Consider the following 27,489-nt stretch of genomic DNA (forward strand, 5'->3'; position numbering starts at 1 on the left):
TTGTGAAAATGCAATGCAAAGACCTCCTGTATGATGCCATTGTTTGAAGTTCTCTGTAGCTGTAATATCAGAATATATCATGAATATTACATGCCAACTTGTCCAATAGAGTGACTAGAACGTGCCTTTCATCATGAATAAGTAAATACCTCTTCAGCAAACTGTTGCAATGCCATTTGAGCAGCAGGTTACTGTCGTCTAACCAACAGAGGCTGTTTCAATGTGAAAATATCTGAGCAGTTTAGAGATGGAAATTTTTTCAGCAGCACCCTCATTAACGTGAGGGTTCAATTGGTCCCAAAGGCAGCATTGTTTTTTTTCCCTATAAATGGATGATAAGGTGAAAGAGATTCATTATATTATCTCACCCAGGAAAGAGGGAACAGATGTACTGAATGTTAATGTCACTATTGATACCTCCTGGCAATTGCAGGATCTGGAGGAGGTGAAGGATGATGGGACAAAACTCACTGAGTGGGAGAATAATAAGCGTGACATGGATGTCCTCGACCGGAGGTTGGAAGAGCTCACGCAGTCTGAGCAGATACTCAAACAAACCATTGACAACTTCAGAAAGACAGAAGCTGCTTTACAAGGAAGGTAGGGAAATGCAACAGGCAGTGGCACTAATTCTGTTTCTCTTACACATCTGGTACCTTCAAACTGGTTCAGAGAAAAGAACTGTAGAAAGGGAAAGGAAAGCAATGCTGTACCATCGGGGAAATCTCTCAAGCTTCGCTACTATGGTTTACCTGAACAAGCAAGAGTAATGTTAATTAGGGCTGTTGGTATCAAGTAATTGAATAATGGTTCCATTTTCCACATTTCTGCCCATCTTTATGTAATAGGGTAGCAGTGGGATTGGAATAACTAATTTCCTAAAGTGTGTTTACACTGACCAATGGCACTGAACAAAGGAATTTACCTAGAATATGATACATTGCACAAACCACTGCCATAAATGTTGTTCTATGTTCACAACCAAATGAGTTGTACCATCAAGAGTTTGAATTTAACGTGACTCACAATTACTGAATTGTAGAGATAAGGGTTAGTAAAGAAGACTCACTATCTATTTCAATGAACCTGTATAGATATAAAGAGCTGATTTACTTCCTTGTATGTCATCCTATAATTTTTTTTGATTATGCAAATTAAAGAACTATTGATCAAACCACTGTGAATCATACACAGCCTGTAAGATTTCCTGATCTAACCTAGCATTAGATGCTATTTAAAAACATATGTAACATATTTCGAGGGGTTTTGAAATGAATAGGTATAAATTAAGAGCAATAAAATATCACTGGAGCTATTTCTTGTAGTCCTAGTCATAGAGATGTATAACACAGAAACAGACCTTTCAGTCCAACTCGTCCATGCCGACCAGATATCCTAAATAAATCCGATCCCATTTGCTAGTATTTGTCCCATATCCATCTAAGCCCTTCCTATTCATATACCCATCCAGATGCCTTTTAAATGTTGTAATTGTACCATCCTCTGGCAGTTCATTCCATACATGCACCACCCTCTGCGTGAAAAAGTTGTTCCTAATGTATAGAGAGAAATAAGAGGATAGAATGTAAACAAAAAGATACACATGAATAACAGTACAGGAAAACTAAATGGCAGGATAAAAATGAGAAAGAAAATTTGGCTAAAACACAAGATCTAAAAGGTACACATACAAGGCATGGGGGTCTCATGCATAATAGGCCTTTGATCCATTGAGCCTGCTGCAGTATGATCATGGCTGATCGTCAAGCTCAATGACCTGGTCCCACCCTCCCCCAATACTCCTGAATCCCTTTAACCAAAAGAGCTAGATCTACCTCCTTCTTGAAAACGCAAGATGTCTTGGCCTCAACCACTTCCTGTGGTAGTGAATTCTACAGGCTCACCATTCTCTGGATGAAGAAATCTCTTCTCACCTCAGTCCTAAAAGGTTTACCTCTTATCCCTAAATTATGACCTGTGGTTCAGGACTCCCACACCATGAGGAACATCCTTCTAACCTGTCTAGTCCTGTTAGAATTTTTTATGTTTCTATGAGATTCCCTCTCATTCTTCTAACCTCTAATGTATGCAATCTGAACTGACTCAATCTCTCCTTGTACATCAGTCCTGCCAACACAGGAATCAATTTGGTAAGCCTTCACTGCAGCCCTCTGAACATTCTTTCTCAGGTAAGGTAACCAAAACTGCACACTATATTCCAGTTGTGACTTCATCAGTGTCTATATAATTGCGGCAAAACATCACCGCTCCTGTAGTTGAATCCTTTCGCTATGAAGACCAACACAGAGTTTGCCTTCTTTACTATCTGCTGCACCTGCGACTAGGACACCCAGATCTCCTTGAACATTCTCCTCTCACAATTTACAGCCTTTCAACTAATAATCTTGCCATCCAGTTTTTGGTACCAGTGTGGATAGCCTCACATTTATCTATAGCATTTGCCCACTCACTCAGTGTGTCCAAATCACATTGCAACATCTCTGCATCCTCCTCACTGCTCACTCTTTCACCCAGCTTTATGTCATCTGCAAGCTGAGATATTACATTTAAATCCTTCATCTAAATCATTAACATACATTGTAAATAGAGAAATTTGGGGATTTTGTTTGCGAGTTGAGCAAACAACCTGTTAGGATTGTCTCAGTGAATCTGGCCATTATCCTTAGGCTTGCGGCCAATGCTACCTTTGTTATGGACATTGGGTGTCTCTGAGACCATTTAAAGGTAACTGGCACCCCCAGGTGTCCTATGGTTCCTGACAACAAGGAAAGATGGTACGAGACCAATTACAGCAAGATCTGAGACAAGGTGCCCCATTCCTCAGTTGCTACCTTGGTGGCGATATAGAGGAAGGAAAAAAATGCTGTCTGTTTATGGATGGGAGGCAGGACCACAACACCAGAAGTTCATCAGCAGCCCAAGCTTTAACTGCTGCATGGCTGCTGGTGAAAATGGCCTTCTACCCTATTGGAGTCACTGAGCAGGTTTACCATGTAGCATGCTCAGCTTTGGCACAACAAACAAGATCAAAACACTTAATTACAAATATTATTAATTGCTTTAAATATTATTTGCATGCTTTTTGATGCCTCCTGAGGAGCACAAGTCAACAGGCTGTGTGATGTACTTCTAACTTGAAGTAAAGGGTGGGTTTTTGCTTGTGGAGACTTATGTGGATGTCTAGTGCCTGAACAATGGATATTGTGCAATCAAATTTCTCATAGAATCCTTACAGAGTGGAAGCAGAGCATTCAGCCCATTGAGTCCGTAACATCCCACCAAAACTCACTCCATCCCTGTAATTCCCATGGCCAATCTACCTGCACATCTTTGGACAAAGCCTGAGTACCCAGAGGAAACCCACACTGACACTGAGAGAATGTACAAACTCCACACAGACAGTCACCAAACCATCATCTCCCAGGCCATACAGAACCTCATCACCTCAGGAGATCTCCCATCCACAGCTTCCAACCTCATAGTCCGGGTGGGATCAAACCTGGATTCCTGGTGCTGTAAGGCAACAGTGCTAACCACTGGGCCACCATGCTGCCTTCCATCACAGCCACAATATTTCAGTTAGTCTCTGTAGGAAAAGCTCTTCCGTCTGCCCCCCTCCCCCCCCCACTGCCGTGTTTGCTACCACTTCCGCCCACACCAACGCCACTCACCTGCATTCTGCTGACATGCCCCCCCACCCACAGATCCCACTGTCACCAGCCCTGCCCCCAGAACCCTGAGAGGAATGCTACCCCTGCTCATGACTCCACCCCCATTCCCCCTAAAACGACGCCCACTCCAGTCACAGGCTCCGCCCCCACTCCCAGCTCCACACCTACACCAGCCTCCCAGCTCCCAGCGCTGCCGAGTTTTCACCATTCTCCCTGACCCCCCACTCACTGAGGACGAATGATCAGTCCTCAGCAAAGGCCTCACCTTTATTCCCCTCCGCCCACGCATCAATGAATTTAATACACGTCGTGACGTTGAACACTTCTTCCGCCGCCTCCGACTCCTTCGCCTGCCTCCAACACATCCCATCCACCTGGACACCCCCTGCTGGCCTGGTACCTGCCCTCAATCTCTTCATTTCCAACTGCTGCTGAGACATTAACCGCCTCAACCTGTCTACCCCCCTCCCTCACTCCAACCTCTCACCCTCACAACGCACAGCCCTCCACTCCCTCTGCTCCAATCCCAACCGCACCATCAAACCAGCAGATAAAGGGGGTGCAGTGGTAGTTTGGTGCACTGACCTCTACACCGCTGAAGCCAGATGCCAACTCAAAGACACCTTGTCCTACTGCCCCCTTGACCATGACCTCACCCCCCATCACCAAACCATCATCTCCCAGGCCATACAGAACCTCATCACCTCAGGAGATCTCCCACCCACAGCTTCCAACCTTTTGTCCAGAAACCCCGCACTGCCCGGTTCTACCTCCTTCCCAAGATCCACAAGCCTGATCACCCCAGCTGACCCATTGTCTCAGCATGTTCCTGCCCCACTGAACTCATCTCTACCTACCTTGACACTGTCCTATTCCCCCCTAGTCCAGGAACTCCCCACATACGTTCGAGACACCACCCATGCCCTCCACTTCATCCAAGAATTCCGTTTCCCTGGCCCCCAACGCCTCATCTTCACAATGGATATCCAATCCCTCTACACCTCCATCCGCCATGACCAGGGCCTCCAAGCCCTCCGTTTCTTCCTCTCCTTTCGTCCCCAACAGTACCCTTCCACCCACACTCTCATTCGTTGGGCTGAACTGGTCCTCACCCTTAACAATTTCTCCTTCGAATCCTCCCACTTCCTCCAGACCAAAGGGGTAGCCACGGGAACCCATATGGGCCCCAGCTATGCCTGTCTCTTTGTCGGCTGTGTAGAACAGTCCACCTTCCATAGTTACACTGGCACCACTCCCCACCTCTTCCTCCGCTACATTGATGATTGTATTGACACCACCTCGTGCTTCCACGAGGAGGTTGAGCAATTCATCAACTTCACCAACAAATTCCACCCCCACCTTAAATTCACCTGGACCATCTCTGACGCCTCCCTCCCCTTCTTGGACCTCTCCATCTCCATTAATGACGACCGACTTAACACTGACATATTTTACAAATCCACCGACTCCCACAGCTACCTGGATTACACCTCTTCCCACCCTACCTCCTGCAAAAATGCCATCCCATATTCCCAATTCCTCCGCCTCCACCATATTTGCTCCCAGGAGGACCAGTTCCACCACAGAACACACCAGATGGCCACCTTGTTTAGAGACCGCAATTTCCCTTCCCACATGGCTAAAGATGCCCTCCAATGCATCTCATCCACATCCTGCCCCTCCGCCCTCAAACCCCACCCCTCCAACCGTAACAAGGACAGAATCCCCCGGTGCTCACCTTCCACCCTCCCAACCGTTGCATAATTTGGAGATGCCGGTGTTGGACTGGGGTGTACAAAGTTAAAAATCACATAACACCAGATTATAGTCCAACAGATTTAATTGGAAACGCATTAGCTTTCGGAGCGTCGTTCCTTCTTCAGGTGATACTGGAGGACACAATAGTAAGGCGCAGAATTTATAGCAGAGAACACAGGGGGCTAACACCTTCAACATATTGTCTAGCTAATATCAATTGTTACAGCTAACCTGAGAATGCAACTTTTAAAAAAAGGTTTTGTGATTTCCACATGAAAGAAGTGAAACTATCATGGTATTCTAACAGATGAAAGACTCAACAGACAACCAAGGTATTTTTCAATGTATAATTTCAGTTACGTCACACTGTAAACTTTTGCTATAACTTCTGTGCCTTACAATTGTGTCCTCCACTACCACCTGATGAAGGAACGGCGCTCCAATTAAACCTGTTGGACTATAACCTGGTGTTGTGTGATTTTTAACCTTCACATAAACCACATCATCCAAAGACATTTCTGTCACCTCCAAACGGACCCTACCACCAGGGATATATTTCCCTCCCCAGCCATTTCCGCTTTCCGCAAAGACTGTTCCCTCCATGACTACCTGGTCAGGTCCATGCCCACAAACAACCCACCCTCCCATCCTGGCACCCTCCCTTGCCACCGCAGGAATTGCAAAACCTGCGCCACACCTCCTCCCTCACCTCCATCCAAGGCCCCAAAGAAGCTTTCCACATCCATCAAAGTTTTACCTGCACGTCCACCAATATCACTTATTGTATCTGTTGCTCCCGATGCAGTCTCCTTCTAGCAGAGCGCTTTAGGGAACATCTCTGGGACACCCGCACCAATCAACCCCACCGCCCTATGGCCCAACATTTCAACTCCTCCTCCCACTCTGCCGAGGACATGCAGGTCTTGGTTTATGTTGGATAATGGGAACAGACATCTTGTCATCACGGAATGATACAACACAGCCGAAGGCTATTTGACCCCTCAAGAGTGTGTTCCAGATCACTAGAACACACTTTGTATAAAAAATAGTCCTTATGTCCTCTCTAGTTTTTTTGCTGATCAATTTATATCTGTATCTTTTGGTTACTGACCCTTTTGCTCATGGAATCAGTTGTTTTATTACGTAATGTAATAAAACTGTTCTTGGTTTTGAACATTATGATCAAATCTCCTCTTAAATGTCTTTCTTATAGGCACAAAGCACAGTTTGTCTTGTCTTATTGCAGTTCCTGCATTTGTGGCACCATTCCAGGAAATCTTTCCATGTATATACAGAGGAACCTACAAATTCAGAGCATTAACATTTGGCTGTGGCCTCCACTCTGCTGTCTAATCCTATAACCATTGATTTCTTTCTCAATTAAGAAGCTCTGACTCAGCCTGAAAAATAGTCACTGCTCTGTGGGGCTAGGAACTCCGCAGATCCCACTAAGAGAGAGAACACTGTCTTAAATTGGAGATTTCTTATTTTTAAATTGTGGTGCCTAATTCTTGTCTCTCCCACAATGGAAAATACTCTCACCATGTCCACCCTGTCACGTTCCCTCAGGAGTTTATGTTCCAATTAAAAATACATCTCATTTTTCTCAACTTTAATGGATACCAACTCAACCTGTCCAAACATTCCTCAAAACATAACCGTTTTCTCTCAGGGATCAGTTCAGTACATCTTCTCTGAACTGCTTCTAATGCAGTTATATCTTTCTTAAATAAGGAGACCAAGGCAGAGTACAGGACTCCAGGTGTAATCTCACTAGTACCTTGTACAACTGTAATATAAAGTTCACTGTATATAAATTTCCCTTGCAATAAATGATAGCATTCTGTAGGCCTTCCCAATCATTTGTTGCACCTGTATATTAAAGGTAAAGATGCCATAGTCTTACCAGACCACATGCTGCTCTCTTATTGGAGAGAGATCACTATGCCTGGAGTGAGGGATAAGGTTGTGAAGAGGAGCCCTTTATGGTAATCTCAGATGGTACAGGAAATGAACCCATTCTATTAACATCACTGTGTCACAAGCCAACAAAGCTGACTGACTCCATTTGTATATTAACTCTTCATGATTCATATGCCGCCCCCCCAACCCCAACACCACCCCCCTGCCCCCAACACTGCCCCTGACCTCGTGCAACACCACCCTGCCCGCCCCCAACACTGCCCCTGACCTCGTGCAACACTGCCCCCCCCACCCCAACACTGTCCCCCTGTTCCAACGCTGATTCCCTGCCCTAACACCACTTCTAATCCCATGCAACACCGCCCCCCTGCCCCAACACCGCCCCAATCCCATGCAACACTGCCCTCCTGCCCCAACCCCGTCCTCTTGCCCCAACATCACCCCTCTGCCCCAACACCGATCCCCTGCCCCAACATTGCCCCCCGACCCCGTGCAATACCACCCACCTGCCACAGCACCACCCAACCCCCCCCCCCCCGGCCCCATACAACACTGCTCCCCTGCCCCAACACCGCCCCTGACCACATGCAAGACCACCATCCCCCCACCCCCCCACCCAGCCCCACCCCTGACCCCGTACACAGCCGCCCATTCTCCGGGGCAGACGGACTGGACATCAGCATCAAGACTGCTCCTGCTGCCTTTATGGGGTAAGTCTCCAAATAGTATGCGTGCGCACACACACACACACAAACACACACACACAAACACAAATACACACACAAACACGCACACACATACACACGTACACAAACACATACTCTCAAACACACCCACACAAACACAAACACACACACAAACACACACACAAGTACACACAAACACAAACACACACGCAAGTGCACACAAACACAAACGCACACAAACACACACGGATACAAACACAAACACACACAAACGCACACAAACACACACGGATACAAACACAAACACACACGCACAAACACACACAAACACACGCACAAACACACACACAAACACACATACAAACACACACACACAAACACACGTACACAAACGCATACTCACCAGCACACCCACACAAACACAAACACACACACGCAAACACACACACAAGTACACACAAACACAAACACACGCGCAAGTACACACAAACGCACACAAACACACACGGATACAAACACAAACACACACACACAAACACACACATACAAACACACACACAAACACTCACACAAACACTCACACAAACACACACCAGCACACACAAACACACACCAGCACACACAAACACAAACAAACACACACACAAACACACACACACACAAACACGCACACACAAGTACACACAAACCGAAACATACAAACACACATGCAAGTATGCACAAACACAAACACACAGAAACGCACACAAACACACAGACACAAACACACGCACAAACACAGACACACACACGTACACAAACACACGTACACAAACACAAACACACCCACACAAACACACCCACACAAACGCACACACAAGTACACACAAAAACGCACACAAACACACACGGATACAAACACAAACACACACAAACACACATACAAACACACACACACACGCACAAAACACACACACCAGCACACACAAACACAAACACACATACACAAACACACAAACACACACACACACACACACACACACACACACACACACAAACAAACACATGGACACAAACACACACACAAACACACATGCAAGTACGCACAAACACAAACACACACACAAACACAAACACACACACATACACACACACACATACGCAAACACACACACAAACACAAACACACAAAAACACGCAAACACACACACACAAGTACACACAAACAGAAACACACAAACACATGCAAGTATGCACAAACACAAGCACACAAACACACACAGACACACACAAACACATGCAAGTATGCACAAACACACACACGTACACAAACACACAAACACAAACACACACACAAGTACACACAAACACAAACACATACAAACACACATACAAACACAAACAAACACACATACAAACACACACACACTCACACAAACACACACACGCACAAAACACACACACCAGCACACACAAACACAAACACGCACACAAGCACAAACACACACAAACACACACACAAACAAACACATGGACACAAACACACACACACAAGTACACACAAACACACATGCAAGTACGCACAAACACAAACGCACACGCACAAACACACGCACAAAAACACACACAAACCCGTACACACAAACACACACACATACGCAAACACAAACACACACACAAACACACACACAAACACGTACACACAAACAAACACACACACAAACACGTACACACAAACGCACACACACACACACACACAAATGTGCGCAGCCAGAGCCAGCCACACAACCTTTTACTGCAACATTTTGACAGGTTCCACCTTTGCCCTGTTCAGGACAATGTTGGAGAGATTATGTGGGGAAGGGGGGGTTTAGGGTACACCTCTCTGTAGAACTTCAGGGAAAATGTCGGGAGAGAGGGAGGGTGGGCTGTCTGTCATTTGGAGATGGTGCCTGTTTAATCACTGTAAACAAAAGATTCGATTTCTGCTGGAAGCGTGTCTTTGATGTAATGTTTCCATCGGGACTGGGAGATCTCCTTTGGATAATCCGATTTTTGGATAATTGGTATTTGGCTAATTGAGTTTCCTCTGTAATCAATTATCCGAATGAAATAGTGTCCGCCCATCTCATTCAGATAATCAAAGTTCCTCTGTACTCAATACTCTGACCAATAAAGGCAAGCATACGAAACACCTTCTTCACTACCCTGTCTACCTGTGACTCCACTTTCAATGAACTGTGAACCTACACCCCAAAGTCTCACTGTTCAACAACACTTCCCAGGATCTTACCATGAACTGCCCGAGTCCCCAGAAATTACCTGGGTCCCTGAATGCAGTGACGATAGCTGTTGCTTCCTCCATCTCAAATATTGGAACTGTTGATGGAAAAAACTATGGGAAAGGTTCTAATTTTATTGAGTTTTTGGGTAGCCTAATTATACAACACAAATATTCGTAACAAGTAGTTTACAACTAAAAGCATTTTATTTTCATTTGAATGTTGTCATTTGTAAAAAAAAAATTAGCTGTGCCATTGCAGAGTTTACATCTATTGGTCTCTGGTAGAATTTCTCTGCATTTGATGTATTTAATGTACAGACTTGATTTGGACACATCAAAGAGATTTCTGGGGTCTGTATCTTTGAAGCACAAATGGTCAATGGGTCACTGACTGTTTATTTTTAAAAACAACATTGAATTCTTCATTCCTCTTAAAGTGACAAGCACATATCTGAGGAGCATTGAAGGTTTCTCTACAGGGGAATGAAGCTAGAAATTATATGAGCTTTACCCTGAAGCGGTTTGCATTGTGTTTGACATAGGAATGGAGAAGCAGGTGCCAGCAATGACATCCTATGATACAAGTCATGTATATGCCATGTAAAAAGTTCTTGTATTTTTTTGACTCTGTGCTATTGGTTACTTTTATTTAGAATTCAAGAGTTGGAACTGTCAGAGCAAAGGCTCCTGAATAAAATCAACGAGTTAACTTCCAAATCACAGCAATCAATGACCAGTGACCCACTACTTGCAGGAAAGCTTCGGAGTCTGCAAATTTCAGAGAAGAGTCTTAAATTTTCGGTAAGGCTCATTCTAAATCCCGCCATCCATTTTTCTTGCTCGTCCAGACAAACTGACACGGAGCAATTATCCATTATCCTAACCTTCACCCAGGTGATATTTCTGTCGTGTTGGGATACAGTCATAGAGTCATAGAGATGTACAGCACAGAAAAAGACCCTTCGGTCCAACCCGTCAATGCCGACCAGATATTTCAACCCAATTTAGTCCCACCTGCCAGCACCTGGCCCATATCCCTCTAAACCCTTCCTATTCATATACCCATCCAAATGTCTCTTAAATGTTGTAATTGTACCAGCCTCCACCACTTCCTCTGGCAGCTCATTCCATACCCATGCCACCCTCTGAGAGAAAAAGTTGCCCCTTAGGTCTCTTTTATATCTTTCCCCTCTCACCCTAAACCTATGCCCTCTAGTTCTGGACTCCCCGACCCCAAGGAAAGGACTTTGCCTATTTATCTTATCCATGCCCCTCATAATTTTTTAAAACTCTATAAGGTCACCCCTCAGCCTCTGATGCTCCAGGAAAAACAGCCTGTAGAGCTTGAGGATTTCACAAGTGGGATGGAATAGGATAGAGAGGAGATCACCTTTTGAGCCAGTCCCAAACAATCATGGTGCAAATTCTAGACAATGTGATTCCCCCTTCAGTTTCCTAGACACCAGCAAGAACAACTACAAGGGCACTCCCAAGAGAGGCATTAAAAACATTAGGCTAATTTAGATTAAAAATCCATTCTTAGAACATTCCTCTCCAACTCCCTCAAAGATGATCCAGTAAGTTCCAGCAGACTGGTAGGGAGACATCTGTCTGTATCTTGGGAGATTTGATTTGATTTGTTATTGTCACATGTACCGAGATACAGTGAAAAGTGTTGTAACCAGACAAGTCATACCTTACATAAGTACATCAGAGTAGTAGAACAGAATGCAGAATATAGTGTTACAGCTAAAGTGAAGGTGCAGAGAAAGATCAATGCTAATATATGAGAGGTCCATTCATAAATCTGATAACAGTGGGGAAGAAGCTGCTCTTGATTCTGTTGGTACATATTTTCAAACGTTTGTGTCTTCTGCTTAATGGAAAAGGGTGGAAGAGAATGTGACCAGGGTAGGAGGGGTCTTTGATGATGTTGGCTGTTTTTCCAATGTAGTGGAAGTGGGGGTAGGTGGAGTCAATGGATGGGAGGCTGGTTTGCTTGATAGATTGGGCTGCGTTCACGACTCTTTGTAATTCCTTGCGGTCTTGGGTAGAGCAGTTGCCATATCAAGCTCTGATGCATCCAGATAGGATACTTTCAATGGTGCATCTATGAAAAGCTTCCACAGATAGTTATATTAGTTACACTCAGGAACTCACTGAACTCTCTTTAGCAGGAATTTGTTTCTTGTTACATAAGCCAATAATTTGCACCAGTAGTTGATGACTCTGTGGATAGATTAGTTCCTATAGGAATAGCACCCAAATAAGGCCTTGTCCTCATGTGACATTAATCTTGAAATATGACTGGAACCTGGAGCTTCAAAACTCGGAGACAGCGACACGATACACTGCACCACAAGATCTCCCTCAGGAATACTTCGTGTACATCTTAATTCACTGTTAGCTAATAGGTCATAGCCTAATAGAAAAGGTCATGGTACCAACACTCATGTAGCTTCTCTTATCAGTGTTTGTGTTTAACTTCTGCCTTTGTATACATGTTCCTTGTAACAATTGAACTAACTGGGGCTCACAATTGATCCTTTCAGTGCTACATATTTATTGCAATTACAACACTTTATGGTATTCTTTTTTAGCATTGCCTTATTATTTGCCATCCTTGAGTTTTTTTTCCCTCTAAAACAAGACAGGACACTGAGAGAAAGGAGCATTAAATTGGGTCAGTTGTGAATAAATAAATGTGATGTCAACATGCCTGTTTCTGTTGCCAATGACCATCTCACTGGAAAGTTCTATTCTATTATATTGTGATTGTATTTTAACTCCATGTGAAATAAAACAGGCAGAGAATTACACAGGTATTGGTTAGTCCTTCTTATTTTCCATTCTGTATTTAATGTTTGTTCTTTGAAACATTAATGATCTGGTTAGGAAAAAGAAAATGTACTTTTGGGAAGTTTTCTCCCGGCATGTTTTGCTGTAAAGAAAGAGTAATCAAAAGACTCAGGGATGCCATGAGAATCACTGTCCAATTGCACTTGTCAAAGCAAGTATTATTATCACCCAGTCCTTGTGGAGGTCAAGTCCCATCTTCACACTAAGATTGTGCTCCATCATGCCATGTGGTACTAATAGGGATTGGTTAAGACCAGTTTTAGCAGTTCAAAACTACTAGGCATTCTAATCCATCAGTTTAATTGTAATACTCAATCTGTAAACTCATGGCCATCCCATCCCTCCCCAAGAAGCTGAGGAGCTCTGTCTGTTCTCTGTTCCGATTAGTACAGTGAATGATTTCAGAGTAATTCTGACTATTTGAAATACAGTATATAATCTTTAGTGGAGATCTAATCTCACCTTATATCACTTGCTCTGACAGTGACACTCAGGGTAAGTTATTGCCGAGCTCTAACATGTCTCCTCACTATTCTCTTCTTCCTTTGAAGCTTGCTGAAAAGGAGAGGTCCGAGGAGATGCTGAAGGGAAAACTGTGGCGTTTGCAGAATCAGCTCAGGATGAAAGAGGATGAGATGAAGAAGCAATCTGAGTACTTTGAGCATTACAAGCAAAAGCAGCAGCAGCAAATGGTGAAGCTGAGGGAACGGGAGCAGTTCCTGCACAGCCAGATCTTCAAACTGGATAGAGAGAGGATCGACCTAAATGCGACCAGTGTCATCCTGAAAACTGAGCTGCAGCAAGCTACGGCAAAGTTCACGAAGCTGGAAAAAGCACATAGCAAAAGGAGCAAAGATCTTTCTGAGCACGATACTGAACTTGTCAACGTGGCACGTTGCATGGCAGAAAGAGAAAACCAAATCAAAGACAGTATTCTCGTGCTTCAGGATGACCTAAATAAGCTTTTAGAGAAAGAAGAAGCAACTAACGTGGAAAGGGAACAACTCAGGGAGAGACTTCAGCAAGCCGAAGACAATGAGGACTTCCTTACACATAAGCTGGAAGACTTCCGTTCACGGATTCACGAGTTGAAGTTATCGGAGAGCAGTCTGCAAGAGCAAACTGAGGAACTGGAAGAGGAGAATGAGAAGCTGAGAGCAGAACTAAAAGAAATTCAGGAGAATGAAAATTACCTGAAAGAAGTGCTAGAAGAAAAAGAGAAACTGGAGAGCTTAGTTGAGGAGAAGAATAAACTGCATAAAATGACATTAGTAAGTAATAATGTTGCCGAATGTAAAATACCTAATTGAGAGTTCTCATTATTTTTGTTGTCTTCCACATTTAAACATTATTATTTAAAACTAAACCTGCACTCCAAAAAGACGTGTTATTTTAATCTCTTCACACCTCCCTTCCTAATGCTGATTATTTGTGCTTCAGTATTATTCTTGTGGTATCATAGCACTTCCAAGCAGAATTGCTGGATACTATTTGGGGTGGATAAGCCAAAGTGAACAGTATTTCAAGGTGAGTGTGAAATTCCTATAGAGTTCAGGGCTGATGGAGGATGCATCCATCCAAAAACTGATCTGCCAGGCCTTCTGCACAAGTATTATATCTGACTTCAGCCTGGAGAAATGACAGACAGGTTAGCCAATTGACTATCAAACCAGGAAGTGGTTGACTTTACAAGCTTTTACTGTCCACTAATGTGCTTGCAATTTCTGCTCTTAACTATAATAATTGGAAAAATGGGTTTTGGCTGTGCTGCTGTGAAATGTCTCTGTAAGTCACCTTGCAGTGGTTCCAAGCAGGTGAAGTATTTCTTCCTGCAAGTTTCCTATTTTGGAGCAGGTGCCATTGTGTCCAAAATGACCATTTTGCTGAACAAAGAGACCTTGGAGTGCAGGTCCATAGTTCCTTGAAAGTAGAGTCGCAGGTAGATAGGATAGTGAGGAAGGCTTTTGCTATGCTTTCCTTTAATAGTCAGAGTATTGAGTACAGGAGTTTGAGGTCATGTTGCAGCTGTACAGGACATTGGTTAGGCCACTGTTGGAATATTGCGTGCAGTTCGGGTCTCCTTTCTATCAGAAGGATGTTGTGAAACTTGAAAGGGTTCAGAAAAATATTACTAGGATGTTGTCAGGGTTGGAGGGTTGTGAGTTATAGGGAGAAGCTGAATAGGCTGGGGCTGTTTTTCTTGGAGTGTTGGAAGCTGAGGGTTGACAATATAGAGGTTTATAAAACCATGAGGGACATGGATAGCATAAATAGACAAGGTCTTTTCCCTGGGGTGGGGGAGTCCAGAACTAGAGGGCATAGATTTAGGGTGAGAGGGGAAAGACTTAAAAGGGACCTAAGGGGCAACTTTTTCACATGTGGTACATGTATGGAATGAGCTGCCAGAGGGAGTGGTGGAGGCTGGTACATTTACAGCATTTAAAAGGCATCTGGATGGGTATATAAATGGGAAGGGTTGAGAGGGATATGTGCCAAGTGCTGATAAATGGGACCAGATTAGGTTCGGATATCTGATCAGCATGGATGAGTTGGACCAAAGGGTCTGTTTCTGTGCTGTGTATCTCTGTGTCTCTATCACTCTACCATATGTGCTATCATCTTCTGTCCATTTGCTCAGACCTTCTGCTTGCCATGACATTGGATGTTTTCTATATTGTAACTAACTTAGGATATGGGATTTAGTTACTTGTAAAGAATGTTTGGTGTAAACGGTTGTGCGGACAATTATATAGATTCTTTAATGTAGCCTTGAATTAGAGCTCAGGTCATTGACATTGAAGGAACAGCACCACATGGTGAGGTCATAAAGCATATGGTGGGCAAAAGTATTAAAAATGCACAAATAACCAGAATAATAGGGTTTGCAAAGAGTGTATGGCTGTTGCAGGTTACAGAGATTGGAAGGGATGTGTCTGTGGAGGCATTTGCACGGAAGATGAGAATGTTAAATTTAGACCCTCAGTACCTTATTTCTTGCTTCTGCTGCCTACCCTAAAATGAAGCCACTTCATCATCACTAAAGTGGATAACAGCAACAGCCATTTGGACCAGTGCCCTTGACATTCTGATGTGGGTGCAATGGCAAGAAAGCAAAGCCAATTCTCAACATCCCTGCAAGCACCTCTCTGGAGAAATCTAATCACACCGTTTATACACTTGAAACATGTAACCACTGTAGTTCAGAAAATAGCAACACATTTGTGGTAGACTAATTTATTTTGGTCTTGAAATGAAATAAATTGCAAGATGTTAAAAGCGCCACCTGTTTATTTTTTTATTCCAGAATAACAGTGAACTCCAGTTAAATTCTGATGAAATACCAGGACATGAAACTTCGTTAGAGGTCAGAGTAAACCCCTGTTTTACAATTCGGATCTTTTTGCTACCACGCCTGTTGAGTGTGGTTGCTTCTGAATTCTTTTTAATCACTTTATTCCTTCTGCACAAGGGACTGAATGAATGTAATAGTTTTATCTGTGCACCTGTCTTACCCACTGAACAATTGAACTGTTTGACAGGAGTGGTAGGAAGGATAATGTGGTTAGAAATTAAAACCATTCTTACAAACTCACCAGGAGGGAATATTGGTACATCAGGAGCAGCAGCAGCAGATATACTGTGTGTCAGTTTCTTCACTGCTGACTCAGACCAATGTCACCCTTTACTGATTTGCTCTTAGGTCAGAGCATTCAATCTTCTGTGCGATAATTTTATGTTCAGGTTATTGAAAAATTGATGACTGATGATTAAGCTCTATTTCAGAAATGAAGTCCAACAGAAAGCAAAAATATTAGTTAAGTAAGAAACATTTATCCTCAAAGCACTTGGAGACAACTGACCGAGTCTATTTAATGGAATATAGGTCGGCTTCATTCACATCTTGACTCATAATTATCCATCAAAAAACATTCTGTGGGACAACTGAAATGAGATAATTAAAGTCTGGGGATCTGGAAAGTCCACCTACCCTGAAGATCACTATCTTATTCAATATTAATCCATCAATTAATATCACTGAATCAGATTGTTTGGTCATTATCACATTGTAGCTTGTGGGATCCTGTTTTGTGTAGAATATGTTCTTTCACTCGATGTAAGTGTCCCTGGCCAAGGCTGCATTTATTGTCCATCCCTAATTGCCCTTGAATTGAATTACCTGCTCAGCCATTTCGGAGGGCAAGTAAGAATCAACTGCTATGCCATGAGTCAGGAGTCACAAAAAGGCCAGAGTGGGCAAGAATGGCAAATTCCCTTCCCTAAATAAAATTAAAGCAACAGATGGGTTTTTACAGCAATCAGTGATAGTTGTCATGGCCACCATCACCAACACTAGCTTTATATTCCATGATAATTTAATTCAAATTCTGCCACCTCTCATTGTTAGATTTGAAACTCGTTCCCAGAACATTGGTCTTGGAACCTGGATTACTTCAAGTAAAAAGTGAGGTCTGCAGATGCTGGAGATCAGAGCTGAAAATGTGTTGCTGGTTAAAGCACAGCAGGTTAGGCAGCATCCAAGGAACAGGAACAAGCATCAGCCCTTCCTGATGAAGGGCTCTGGCCCGAAACGTCGAATTTCCTGTTCCTTGGATGCTGCCTAACCTGCTGTGCTTTAACCAGCAACACATTTTCAGCACCTGGATTACTTGTCAACTGACAGCTGCATTTTACCTATTTGTTTTCACGTTTCCCTCATTATATCAGAGACAATACTTCAAAGTATTTAATTGTGTAGAAAGTGTTTTACGTTTGAGAAAGTTTTTATTTCATCAGCTGAAGACACTGGCCTTGATTTTCCTGTGTTGGGGAGTGGACAGAAGTAACATTTGTGGTTGTTATGGGAGTGATGGGAACTGGAGAAGTAACCTTGGATCCACTGAGTTACGTCAAAATACCAGCATGCTTCAGGACAGGTTCAAAGTGCAGCTGTCCTTTCCGTCATTGTGTTGTGCAATGAAACATGCGGCTCGGTGGGCGGCATGATGGCACAGTGGTTAGCACTGCTGCCTCAGAGTGCCGGAGACCCGGGTTCAGTTCCCGCCTCAGGCGACTGACTGTGTGGAGTTTGCATATTCTCCCCGTGTCTGCGTCGGTTTCCTCCCACAGTCCCAAGATGTGCGGATCAGGTGAATTGGCCATGCTAAATTGCCCGTAGTGTTAGGTAAGGGGTAAATGTAGGGACATGGGTGGGTTGCGCTTCGGCGGGTCGGTGTGGACTTGTTGGGCCGAAGGGCCTGTTTCCACACTGTAAGTAATCTAATGCACACATGTGATTAGAATTGTAATTGAGAAAACATTTTGGAAATATAGAAGATCCAGCTGTGTGATCTGAGGCACTTTGTTGAATACCCAAACACCACCTTACAAATTGAGGGAGAATGTTACACACTTCTTTGAGCCATAGAGTCCTGTGGCACAGAAAAAGACCCTTTGGCTCATTATGTCTGTGCTGGTCAAAAACTATCACCTGATTATTCTAGTCCAATTTTTCCAGCACTTGGCCCATAGCCTTTATATCTATGCATTGCAAGTAAATCCTTCTTAAATGTTATGGGGTTTCTGCCTTATCACTCTTACAGGCAGTGAGTACCAGATCCCATCACCCACTGAGTAAATACATTCTTGCTCACACCCTCTCTAAATCTGCCCATTACCTTAAATCTGTGTCCCGCGGTCATTAATTGCTTCACCAATGGGGAAGGTTTCTTCCTATCTACTAAATCTATGCCCCTCATAATTTAGTGCATCTCAATCGTGTCCCCTTCATTCTCAGTCTTCTAGCTTTGAGGAAACGACCCCCGTCTATTGTAACTAAAACTTGCCAGTACAGGCAATAACCTGGTAACATAACTCTGCTGTCAGATCAGGATAGAAATTACATGTCCCAGAGAAAGTCAGTACTCAGTGGTGGTGCTACTGATGTCAAGACCAGATCAAAATGCTCAGGAAGGCAAGCCCTCCACCTACACTGAGCTGGTTGCAGCCGCTACAATTCTTGGGAGCCTCTCTTAGTCTCCCTGGTTGCATTGGCCTTAATTTGCTGGGTTCTGGTGTGGATTTGGAAATTGGGGGTGGGGGGATGGAAGGATAACTCTCTTAATTAGGTGTTACCCCAAAATGTTGATCCAGAGTCCGTCCACAGTCATTTCTGGAATCCAAATGCACAGCGACCTGATAGAAGTAGTACCTATCAAGATTTTCATCTAATTCGGAAGACAGGTTATATAATCCAAATACATAGATAAGGAATGAGTGGCCTAAATGGACTTTCAAGCTACCTCCACCAACAAAATTGTGGTTGATCTGCTTGTTCACTCATCTATACTTCCTGGCTTAACCCCAACAGCCTTTACTTCCCTCGTTACTCAAGAATCTATCTCCCTCTGCCTTAAAAAAGTTTTGGTGACACTGGCTTCGCTGCTGTCTGGGGAAGGATCTCTAGGGAAAAAAGTTGCTCCCATCTCCAGCGTAAATGGGAGACCCCTAATTTTTAAACTCTATATCTAATCTCTCTCACAAGGGGAAAGATCCTTTTTTTTAAATAATTTACTCTGTCAAATCGCTCAGGAACACATATGTTTCAATAAGATTGCTTTTCATTCTTCAGAACTCCAAGTAATCCCTAACCGCTCCTTATTGGATAGACTACACCGAATTAGTCATGTTTTTCAAAATGTTTTTCACCCAGAGTGGTGGGGGTCTGGAATGCATTACCTGGGAGGGTAGTAAAGACTGGTAACTTCACAACATTACAAGTACTCATCCAAGTACTTTTTGAATGTTATAACATTCAAAGCTAAGGTGCTGATACTGGAAAGTGAGACCTATGTAAAATTCTTGGTATTTTGGTACTACAGACTTGATTGGTTGAATTCGCTGTTTCATACTGTATGGTTCTATTAACCTATTCTGAAATATTTCTAATGCAGTTATGCAATCTCTCAAATAAGGAGGCCAAACCTTTACACAGCAATCTTAATTTGGCTCTATATAGCTGTAACAAAACTTCCCTAATTTTTATATTGAATTCCACTTGCAATAAACAACGAGGGGATCTGAAGAAGAATCATATTGGTCTTGAAATGTTAACTTTGTTTCTCTCTCCAAAGAACCGCCAAACCTGATTGAATATCTCCAGCATTTCCAGTTTTTACAGCAATATTCCATATTTCTTCCTAATCACTTGCTGGACCTGCAGACTGATAACTTTTTGTGGTTTATATACTAGATCCCTCTGTTCCTCAAAGCTCTGTAATGTCTTTTCATTTGAATTATATGCTGCTTGGATCGTTAGCAAACTTAAAAACAATACTTGATCATGTCATTCATGTCACCAATACAGATTTTAAGTAGTCAAAGCCCCAGCACTATTACATTGGCTTGCTATTGTTATACCTTGCCAGCTAAAATATGACCATTTATGCCTACTCTGGATTTTCCTTTGGCTCTCCATAAGCTGTAAGCTCTTATTTTGTGAAGTAACCTTTCATGTGGCAGCTTGTCACATGTCTCCTGGACCTTTAAGCACAGTACATCCACAGATTTCCCTTTCTCAACTTCATTTGTTACTTCATCAAAGAACCCTAATAAATTAATCAAATCCACAAAACTATGTTACCCCTGCCAGATTGCACTGAGATATTCTAAGTAGCCTGCTGTTATTGTCAATAATAGATTCTCGCACCTTTCTTTAGACAGATGTTAAGCTAACTTAGCAGGTCTGGCAGCATCTGTGGAGAGAAGTCAGAGTTAATGTTTCAGGTCGACTGACCCTCATCTTCTGCTCGAGGGCTGCGGCCTTCTGGACTCAATATTGATTCAATAACTTTAGGGCTTGAACTCTCCCATGTCTTTATCCCAACTCCAACTCACTAGGCCTTGTTATCACAGTCTGCTATTAAACACAACCATTGTTAGCACTAATAATCCCCATTAATAGCTTTTCACCCTCCTAGCCAGATCATTATCCACTCCTTTGTCTGTCCCAACAGTTCTTCTCTCTCTGAGCTCTACCCTCACCTAACATTTCCTCCTTACCCCTTCCTCCCTCCCTATCTTCTGCATATAAGCTGACCCTTTTTTAGCTACTATCAATTCTGAGGAAGGGTCACTCGATCTGAAATGTTAACTCTGACTTCTCTCCACAGATGCAGCCAAACCTGCTGAGCTTTTCCTGAAGTTTCTATTTTTGTTTCTGATTTACAGCATGTGCGGCTCTTTCGCTTTTTATTATGCTAACTTGTCTGTTGTTTCCTGCTTTCTGTTTCTCACCTTTCCAATATAGAGGAGACTCTACTTGTGTGTCAAGGAATACTTAGAAGAAGTTAATAATCGATAGAAAAGTAGAATGGAACTGCAGTTCATATTTTCAATGTCAAAATAAATCAAATGTAGAATGCTATTCTTTTAAAGTTAACAAGAATCAATTATGAAGATTGATCTACATTTAACAAAACAACTGTATACAATGGAAGTGTAATCTGGTTTCATCCTCCCTTGTTTTCTCCCAGTTTCAAAATCTCTCCAAGACTTTGTCCCTTCCTAGCTCTGTAGTCTCCTTTGTGTTACAACCTTTTGGAATATCAGAGCTCCTCAAACTCAGGCCTGATGAGCATTCTGAAATTCAGCCACTGCATTGATGACCGAACCTTTGCCCATTAAGGTGCCGTGCTCTGGAAATCCTTACTGGAACCTCTCAACTTCTCTCTGTTCCTTTAAGGTGCTCTTAAAAACCTACCTCGTCTATTGAAAGAGGATGTAAGCAATTTATTGGTCGATGCCTTAATATTGTCATGTGGCATAGTGTCAGATGTTGTTTGATCACATTTCTCTGAAGAAAGCAGCTTGCTACGTGAGAGGAACTATAAATGACTCCACGATTCGAGACAAATGTAAGCTGTTATTGCAATAAGAAAATCCATTCCTTGTCATGTTCCCTCAGAGGTGCAGTGCTGGAGCTCAATAATTATAACTTTTAATTCACTTTATAACTGGTGCGACTAGTTCACAAAATCTCCACATGACACTGGAAGGGAATTTCACAAGGGACAAAAAAAACTCCTCCATGTCCAAGACTCAGCTACAAAAACATGGGAACCTAACCAATATTAACACATACTAAAGCAACTATGCACGTGGGAAGAGAGAATTTGAGAGCGTGAAACATGTTGTCCTGTAATTTTGAAGGGAGAATACAGTCCCACTGCCATATTCAGGTGTCAATTGCTGAAATTCTTATTTTTCTGCTTTAGGTAACTTCCAAGTGTAAGCACCTGAGCAGCATCTGCAGTGCAGTATTTCAGCACATGGTAAGCACAGACTCTGATAATTATTCTGCAGAAAGTTAGTGCAATTTAGTAGGAAAATAATGCAAGAATTGTGTCTTATTTGAGGTTGTATGCTCAATTCCATTGGTGCTGGAGAGCAGCTGTATTTATCAGTGTTTTCAGCTGAAGATGATGATCAAAGTTATCTCTGTAACTTGTGGGTGTCAGATTGATACTGTCTTCCCCAGTGTAACATGAAAATATTGAGCTGTTATCTGAGTAGAAACAAGTAGCAGGTTTCAAACGTAGGCGAAAGTGAGGACTGCAGATGCTGGAGATGAGATTCAAGAGTGTGGTGCTGGAAAAGCACAGCAGGTTAGGCAGCATCCAAGGAGCAGGAGAATCGACGTTTCGGGCAAAAGCCCTTTATCAGGAAAGAGGCTGTGAGCCGAGGAAGTGGTGCGATTGGGGAGGGGGTTGAGGCTGGGGGGAGGTAGCTGAGGCTGGGGGGAGGTAGCTGAGAGTGCGATTGATGTAGAGAGGTGGGAGTAATGGTGATAGGTCGGAGAGGAGGGTGTTTAGGAAGTGGCGATGGAGGAGGACCTGCATGTCCTTGGCAGAGTAGGAGGGAGAGTTGAAATGTACAGCCTGGAGGAAGAATACCTCATCTTCCACCTCGCGACCCTCCACCCCACGGTATCAATGTGGATATCACCAGTTTCCTCATTTTCTCTCCCCCCACCTTATCCCAGTTCCAACTTGCCAACTCGGCACCGCTCTTTTGAACTGTCCTACCTGTCCATTTTCCTTCCCACCTATCCACTCCACCCTCCTCTCCGACCTATCACCATTACCCCCATCTCCATCCATCTATTGCATTCTCAGCTACCTTCCCCTCATCCCCATCCCCCTCCCACCCCCTCAGCTCACAGCCTCATTCCTGATGAAGGGCTTTTGCCTGAAACATCAATTTTCCTGCTCCTTGGATGCTTCCTAACCTGCTGTGTTTTTCCAGAACCACATTCAGGTCTCAAACATACCTCAGAATGGGAATGGGAATGGGAATTGAACCCACATTATTGACTATATGCCATCAATACAGATATTTTTATAAGACTGTCCTTTTGGTAGAATAAGTCATTGAGCCATGAATTATAATCTGTGTGATTAATTTGTTGGGAATTCCAAAACTTCTTCCCTCTGTTGCCCCATTTTGAAGCTTAAACATTATCTGAGTGAAAATTGAGAGCGGGAGTACAGCTATATAATGGTGATAACATGGTCAGAACTCTGGAGTAGTTATTGCTGCCTCACAGCTCACAACTCCAAAGTTTCATCTGACACCACACCTCCTCTTCCACTGGTCCTGCCGCCCCACCCCCAACTTCAGGAAGCATTTTTCAAATAGATATGTCGAAATTCAAAGCTCAAAGTGGGTTAGGCCAAAATGAACATTCAAACTCTTTACAGTCCACTGCAAACTCTGCCAAAACAATTGTTGAGAATGAAACTTTGCATTGGCGTTATCACAGTTAAATTGATGTTGTGTTTCCTTGCTCTTGTAGGATGAGGAAACCTCACCAAACAGATACAGAGACCTAAAGAACTCCTTAACTCACTTGCGATCCCAGCTGCAGGTAACAAAAAAGAAGAAACTCAGGAAATAGGAGTTTCACCTTCAGCAACACAAGGATTTATTTATGCTTTGTACCCCTTAATACTAATGTTGGCAAATGAATAGAATTATACTATTAAATGTAATATGCTTTTCCGAACTGCTTACATGAAACAAACAAGCAGATATTTTCCAGAATTTTCAAAAAGGCCTTCTATGACATTTTTTGTGATGAAAGTACCAGATTTTCCTATGCTGCAGAATCAGAGCTTTTCCTCCCTGTTGGAAGAAGTTCCTGCCGCAAAGACGTATCTTTGGAAGTAATTAGTTTTGTAGCCTCAGATTCTTTTATGTAGAAGTAAAGTTGGCTGGGGCACTTTGTCCTTCTAGAGAGCTGGAACAGAAGCTGGGGATCCCAACTGATGAAGTGAATCCAAAATCATGACGTTAATTGCGTCGATTATGCACTTATGTGAAGTATGTAAGTTCCAGCGGCCTATGTACATCCCCTTTGAGAAGCTAGTGATCAAACCTTTCAGATTTGGTTACACAGCCAATCACTTTGGTTATGTCAGCTTGCTGTATGGCAAAACGTCGTATTCTTGCACTAGCATTGATATGGGTGACATCCTTATAAATTAGCTATCAGCTCGACATTACGTTTCCCGTTGTGTTGTTTCCAGTAACACACTGCACCTCTGCTACAGATCAGTTTAATCTACCCCCATGCTAGAGAATTTCTCTTTAGTTCCGAATAACAAATAGGACACTCAATTCTCCTGTGGAGAGCTGGACCTATGTAAGTAAAATTTCTTGAAGTTTATGATGGAAAATAAATGCTAATTTTGTGCATTCTTTTCTTTATGTCGTCTAAATCCCCAATGTGTATTAAAATTGAAATACTGCACTCTCTGGTCAATTGCTGTCTTTCAGTTTGAGAAACTTGCCTACTCAGGGTCACTGATTTCTGCCATAGGCCTTCAAGTCACCATTTGCTACCCACAGCTCTTTGGGGAGATAAGGCAGGATGTTCCATATTATAGTGTAGGATTGTCTTCCATTGCTTTCCTTCTCTGCCCCACTGTGAAGACACTGTGACTCAAAGCATGATGTAGCCTCGTGGACGAGTGTTACCATTTTAGGTCATTATAGCACGTTTCCTCCAGTTACTTTAGTACATTTCTTTAGTATCAGTGCTGCCAAATACAAAGAGAGCTGACAGTATTGAGTACCATGGGTGAAGAGATTGACTCAGCATTCAGTTTTGACATGCTGATAGTAATTGAGAAGATAATGCGTGGCTCATATCCATCACTTGAATATTATTATTGTAGTATTGGGTATACTCCTGGTAAGAAATTAGAACAATGTAAAAAAAAATGATCTTGCCTTATCCAGTTCAGCTGAAAAATTGAGCAATGAAGGATGCTATTTGAATGAGCAAGAGCTTTATGGTTTGGTATGTTTTGCTGTAACCTAAAGAAAAATTAATCGTAATTATGATGGGCATGAACAGAGTGCCCTCAAATGTCACATCATCCTGACTTGGGCATGTGTTGCATTCCTTCGTTATAACTCAGTCAAAATTCTAGAATCGCCTGTTTATTGCACTATGGACTAGAAAAGACTGAAAGATGAGGGGTCCCTGTAATCGGCTCAAGGTCACCTAGGGTTAGACCGTGCTAATAACAGCGACATGTTAATAATGAATGAAGAATGACTTGTTCAAGCAACCTTTTTAGCGGTTGAAACTGGTTGAAAACATAATCTGAGTTATTGCTCCAACATTGGTAGCTTTTTAAGAAAGTTGAGTAGCTGTTCTGGTGTTGGTTTCTGTGTGGTCTTCTTGTGAGTGGTAGCCTTCTCTTCTATTTTATTGACTAAGTTAACCATAGAGTCATGGAGATGTACAGCATGGAAACAGACCCTTCGTCAAACTAACATGGTTTGACTAAACTAAAATAGTCCCATTTGCCAGCACTTGGCCCATATCCCTCTCAACCCTTCCTAAACATTTTTCCATCCAGATGCCTTTTAAATGCTATAATTGTACCAGCCTCCACTACTTCCTCTGGCAGCTCATTCCATACATGCACCACTCTCTTTGTGAAAAGATTGCCCCTTAGGTCCCTTTTATATCTTTCCCCACTCACCCTAAACTTACTCCCTCTAGTTCTGATCATGCCCACCCCAGGCAAAAGACTGTCTATTTATCCTATTCATGCCCCTCTTGATTTTATAAACATCTACAAGGTCACCCCTCAGTTTCTGACCCTCCAGGGAAAACAGCCTCAGCTTATTCAACCTTTCCCAATAGCTTAAATCCTCCAACCCTGGCAACATCCTTGTAAATCTCTTCTGAAGCATTTCAAGTTTCAGAGCATCCTTCCGATAGGAAGGAGACCAGAATTGCACACAATATTCCAACAGTGGCCTAACCAATGTCCTGTACAGCCACAACATGACCTCCCAACTCCTGTACTCAATTCAGGTTATTTGAATCAATAAAGCAGTTACAAATCTGACTTGTTTTTCTTTCAGATTTAATCCACTATCTCCAGATTTAATGAGTATAACTTTCCTATTTAGGAAGTAAACTGAGAATTGATCACCTGTGTGATCTTAATTTCCAAAGGAAGTAAAATGTGGGGAGTTTGTATAAGGGGCTGGTGAACCACTCTGCCAGTTTCGAACAGAAAGGTGAAAATTACCTTTAATTGTGGCAAAGATCTATGCTAGATATTAATTACATAGATGTTCATAGGTTACATAGAAGGCCTCAGTTCAAAAAGGATCCACTAACTTTTAAGTATTTTGGTCTCAATCAGAATGGAGACATTTTATTTCGAGAAGAATTGTTGCAGAGCAAGTGGGCAGCTGTGCTGGACTCAGCTCGGAACAAAACCACTCAGACTCCGTCCATTGGACAGTGCGTTCAAGAGGCCTTGATCATTGCAAGTAGGTCTTTGTACGTGACATTACATGCTTCAGTCAACCTCCTTAATTTCTTTAATCAATGTACATCATATTGTCAATTATTATATTTGCTATGGACTTGTATGGTAAAACAATGATTTTCCATGATACCAAGTGAGGTTTAATTTTTTTTGTTTCAAGAGGCTTAAACATTTCAGTATTACAAAATATACCACATAAATCTTCTCTCAAAGCTTCTTTATTTTGATGCAATTCATGTTTAATGTTAAGTAATCTCTTTTCAAACATTTTTCCAGTATATCCTTACTGAAGGTTTTGGATGGACACTACATTGTCTTTTAGGTCACCTGCCTGGGTTGCAAATGGATCTTGCATCCCCCACAGTCAGGAAACCCTTTACTGCCCAAACATGCAGTCATACAACATGAGCCAGGGATCATAACAAAGAAGGGTCTTTTGTCTGTCACCT

General features: G+C 42.7%; 1 protein-coding gene across 1 annotated transcript in view; it reads left to right on the forward strand.

Moving 5' to 3' along the window:
• Positions 1-27,489, forward strand: part of LOC132833290 (uncharacterized) — a 120,843-nt gene that overhangs the window by 2,792 nt on the left and 90,562 nt on the right. Inside the window, exons 2-7 of the mRNA XM_060851454.1 lie at positions 434-600; positions 10,976-11,123; positions 13,733-14,452; positions 22,454-22,510; positions 24,034-24,105; positions 26,912-27,041. Of these exons, the coding sequence (XP_060707437.1) occupies positions 434-600; positions 10,976-11,123; positions 13,733-14,452; positions 22,454-22,510; positions 24,034-24,105; positions 26,912-27,041 (1,294 nt within the window). The remainder of the gene's footprint in view (positions 1-433; positions 601-10,975; positions 11,124-13,732; positions 14,453-22,453; positions 22,511-24,033; positions 24,106-26,911; positions 27,042-27,489) is intronic.

Source organism: Hemiscyllium ocellatum, chromosome 36 (assembly GCF_020745735.1).
Source record: "Hemiscyllium ocellatum isolate sHemOce1 chromosome 36, sHemOce1.pat.X.cur, whole genome shotgun sequence".
In the NCBI taxonomy this organism is placed as follows: domain Eukaryota; kingdom Metazoa; phylum Chordata; class Chondrichthyes; order Orectolobiformes; family Hemiscylliidae; genus Hemiscyllium; species Hemiscyllium ocellatum.